General features: G+C 44.6%; 1 protein-coding gene across 1 annotated transcript; it reads left to right on the plus strand.

Moving 5' to 3' along the window:
* Positions 1-412: 412 nt before the first annotated feature.
* LOC104535462 (ADP-ribosylation factor-like protein 5A) lies at positions 413-1,105 on the plus strand (the record flags this gene model as incomplete). Its single annotated transcript, XM_010193280.1, has 2 exons — positions 413-564; positions 1,057-1,105. Coding segments are annotated over 2 exons (201 nt in total), but the record flags the coding sequence as incomplete, so codon positions are not given.
* Positions 1,106-4,099: the final 2,994 nt, after the last annotated feature.

The following is a 4,099-nucleotide window of genomic DNA, read 5'->3' on the forward strand; positions in this document are numbered from 1 at the left end:
TTCTATTTCATTAAATTATTCCCTGCCCAATCCAGTGTATCCTCTAAATAAAATACCACTGCAGCTTGCTGTACGCCGTCAGGGGCAGTCAGTGCTCCTGGGTGGGTGGGAATTCCCTTCCAGAGCGCTGGCCCTCCTGGCTCAGGTGAGCTTGGCAAGGTCCTACCAGCGCTTAAAAAACTGTGGTGGGGCAACCCCCTCTTGCCCCAGGCAAAAATTGGACATCTGGTCTACCCGATCAAAGGGTTTTCTGAAGTTGCATGTTGTCCAGCCTGCAGTAGTTTATAGTTGATTTTTTTAATTATATTTTTTCCTGGGCCTTAAGGTTCTCTATTTTGGTGTCACATCTTTTGCCTCCGAGGGCTGATTTGTAACCATCCTCTGTTTTTTTTCCCCCCTTCTTTCTCCCTAGGACTTAAAAAAAGCAGGTTTGCTGATCTTTGCTAACAAGCAGGATGTGAAAGAGTGCATGACGGTAGCTGAAATATCGCAGTTTCTGAAGCTGACTTCAATTAAGGATCACCAGTGGCACATCCAGGCGTGCTGTGCTCTAACTGGAGAGGGGTAAGAGTTTTTCTTGTCTGTACAAGGGGGATCTTGAATTGTTTTGGTGGTTTTATTGTGGTGTTTGGTTTTAACTCGCATTCTTCCCATGTCAGTAATAATCCTAAAGATTTTGGGGGTCAGGATGTGACAGTCGGTGTGATCTGAAAACAAACTTGCCCATCAAATCCAGTCATAAAACTTTGTAAGTTGGGCCTAATGAGGGCAGGGGTGGGAACGACCTAAAATCTGTGCTGGTTTATTAAGAGTAATCATTATGAGAAAACTTCAGTGTGTGTCTTGAAGTGCTGGCATCTGAAGTCTCTCACCTGTAGATGTCATAATAGATAACAATAATCGTAATAACCTATGAAATACTGTGCTCAGAGGAGTTGTTTCTGGAAATGGTTTCTTCAGTCAGAATTAGAGAGTTTGTGGGAGGAATTTAAACTGGTGCCATGAAATTACTTTAGAAGTTATTTATTCCTTAAAAATTCTCTTCTCTGTTTACAGACTGTGCCAAGGACTCGAATGGATGATGTCAAGACTTAAGATCAGATGATTTTTACTGACCTCTTTGCACAGACATTGCTTACGGAAGAGCTGTACCCATGATTACCTTCGCAGTGGCAGAATTAATGGGTTAGATGTATTTATACTGAACTGATTTCAACTTTATTTTCTACGTAGATGCACACACGTACGTGTACATAAATTAAGACCATTCAGCAAAAAGGAAGATGGGGTTGAGGCTCCGGTTTGGTTTCCCGTTTGTTTTCCTCCGAGGATGCGTTTCAAAGCTGTGATCAACCTTTCCAGGATACAGCCACCACAACAGTCCAGCGCCGAGCGTGGTGAAGACGAAGAGAGAGGAAGAAGCTTTTAATTTTGAGTTTTACTATTCCGTTGTAGTCCTCTCTAGTTGAAGACGTTGGCTGCATTATTCCAGTAAATAGCAAACAAATCAATGGCATAGATACCGACTTTCCAGTATTTTTAAGGTTACCGATGTTACAAATGCAAAACTATTTTCCTGTATGTGTACTGTACATAGTTGTGTATATTTATACCTCAACTCTAGGTTAATTGCAATCTGTTGAGCGCAGTGTCTGGAGTGCAGTCGGGCTGTTGACAGTAGTGCTGATATTGGCCATCGCCAGCGTGTCTCAGCTCCTTCTCCTGTGTTATCTGTGTGGCTGTAACGCCCATCAGGCAGTTGGCTCACCACGACTTTATAAAGGAAACTCTCTCTTAAGACCATTGCTTGTTTCTCCCGTGATTTTTGCGTTAGGGAGGATGCTGCAATGCATCAGGATTGATCTTCTGATTCCAGTGCCGGCAAACAGTAAATATTTGCCAAAGAGCTTAACATGGAATGGATTTTCTTTTCTTATTGTAGTCATCGTTGGTTTAGGTGGTTCCCAAAAGGACGTGTCCTGCTGTCCTGTGGTGCTGCTTTTCTCCTCTTGCAGTACCATTCGTTTGTGGTTCAAGTTGAATACCTTTAGCTGTTATAAAGGGAAAAATACCATCTTTTTCTTTTCTTAACCAAAGAAGAGGCACAGAAGTACGTTTAAAAGTCCCACTGGAATGGTACAAAACAAGTCATGCTCTGTATTAAGTGTTTTTCAGCGCAAGGCACGCTTCTCTTTGCTAGCATAAAATATCTGTATGCAGTGGATGGGGAAGGGGAGAACAAAACCCCACTGCAAAAGCTGGCAGTGACCCCTGCCCGTGCTCCGACCGCGGTTCCAGGGCAGTGCTTCTGGAAAATAAAGCTCCTTGCGTGCTCCCCAGGTGAGTTATAAGCAGTGGCAGAACACTACGTGCTTATTTTTGTGGCTGTAGGGCTGATGGGATGGATGTCCCCTATGGAGGTTGTTCAGAATTCCCGTTTTAAAGGATTTCACAGGCTTTTCAGTGGGGTGGTTTGAAACGTTGCCAGCATCGGGAAAGTGGATGTAACCCTCATCATAGGCTTTTATGTTTGAGATGTGCGTGTTGGGAGGACAGCAAAATGAAATAAAACTGTTGAAGGTGTCCTTCCCTTTCTCAGCTCCGACATCTGAGAGGGATGGGCAAGGCATTTTGGAGCAGCAGCTGGGTTTGAACTTGTTCAGGTGTTTCTCGCGTTTGGCTGTGGGATAACCCAGGCAGCGCCTGCCTGCCCCTCTGCTGCACCACTGGGGATTGTGCTGGGAATTTGGGGGAAGAGAAGGGAGGCGGCTTCAAAAGTCTGTATTTAACAAAGGCAGGTAAAGAATTTAACTTCTTCATGTATTTTTGGTATCTCTGAAGCTCACTGGCTAGGGAATCTGGTGTTTGTTAAACATTTTAATGTGTACATGCATATCTTCATCGCGCATGCACATAGACATTGGTATTGCAAAAATGTATAAATGCTTGAAGAAGTAACAGTTTACTCAGTTTATCTCATAGTATCTTCAAGAAATGAGCTCTGTGCACACAAATGGAATTGTACTTTTTCTAGTCTTAAAAAAGAAAAAGCAGACTTGCTTATAAACCCAAGCGTTTGGTTTTTGGCTCTTACGTCTTCCCTTTCATCCCTTTAAAATACTTTGCCGTAGGGTTGTTAAACACTGCATATTTTTGCCTGAATCCGCACAGGTTGTGTCTGTTGGGTTTTTGTTTTTTAAGGAAATGTGGTGTTAATGAGAGAATGATCATGGAGAGTGTTTCAGTACCTGCTTCTTGCTGAAGTTTGCTTGCGTACATTTGTAGGATTTAGGTTGTCCGTATAATGAAAGCGTGGTGGTTTATCCAGGTACGGCTTATGTTGCAGCCAGGCATTTTATGTTTCCACATAAGCAAATTTACATTTCCTCTTTTCCCCTCTCCGTGTCCTGGCCGCTGCTGCTTTCTGTGGCCTCTGAGATGCTGCGTGGCTCAGTTCAGCTTTGCTTCACTGCAGACCCTCGCGGGGCGTTGGGAATTACTGCACATGTGGGGGCTGCCTGCTGAAACTGCGGCTTTTGTGCCCCGAGGAGTAAATCCTCGTCTGTGTGGTGAGCAACCAGCACAGGTGTGTGTTGTGGCACATATAACAGTGGGTCATCTCATTTATGTATCTTGTGGTCACATCGTATTTTGGCGGTCGAACTCAGCGGTGGCCAATGCTTTCTTACACATTGCCTGCCCGTGGCATTCTTGACGGGTGTGTAGGAATCAAAAGAACACCCAGCTTCATCGTAAGTGCTGGATTTGTGGTCTCTGAGGAGGAAGGGTTTTGTCTGTAGTAGCCAGGAAACTCTTTGTGAACAGAGGTGACGATTCCAAAATCTCACCTTGCGTGGTTGGTGATGCAAAGCACGACTGAAAGCGGAGTCGTGTGGTCCAGGCGTTGTGGTGGAGGTTGCTGTAGGAAAGTCTGCATGAAGGTTGCTCATGAGAACAAGTGGCTCTGCTCTGGTGATATGAGCGTTAGAAGAGCGTACAAGTAGATAACCTCCTGGTAGTGTAGTGTGGAAAGAAATATGGGGGCACAACAACCCCATGGACACTACCGGCTTGGAGACGAGTGGCTGGAAAGGACCTG

The sequence above is a fragment of the Mesitornis unicolor genome, unplaced genomic scaffold, assembly GCF_000695765.1.
Source record: "Mesitornis unicolor isolate BGI_N332 unplaced genomic scaffold, ASM69576v1 C13550956, whole genome shotgun sequence".
Lineage (NCBI taxonomy): Eukaryota > Metazoa > Chordata > Aves > Mesitornithiformes > Mesitornithidae > Mesitornis > Mesitornis unicolor.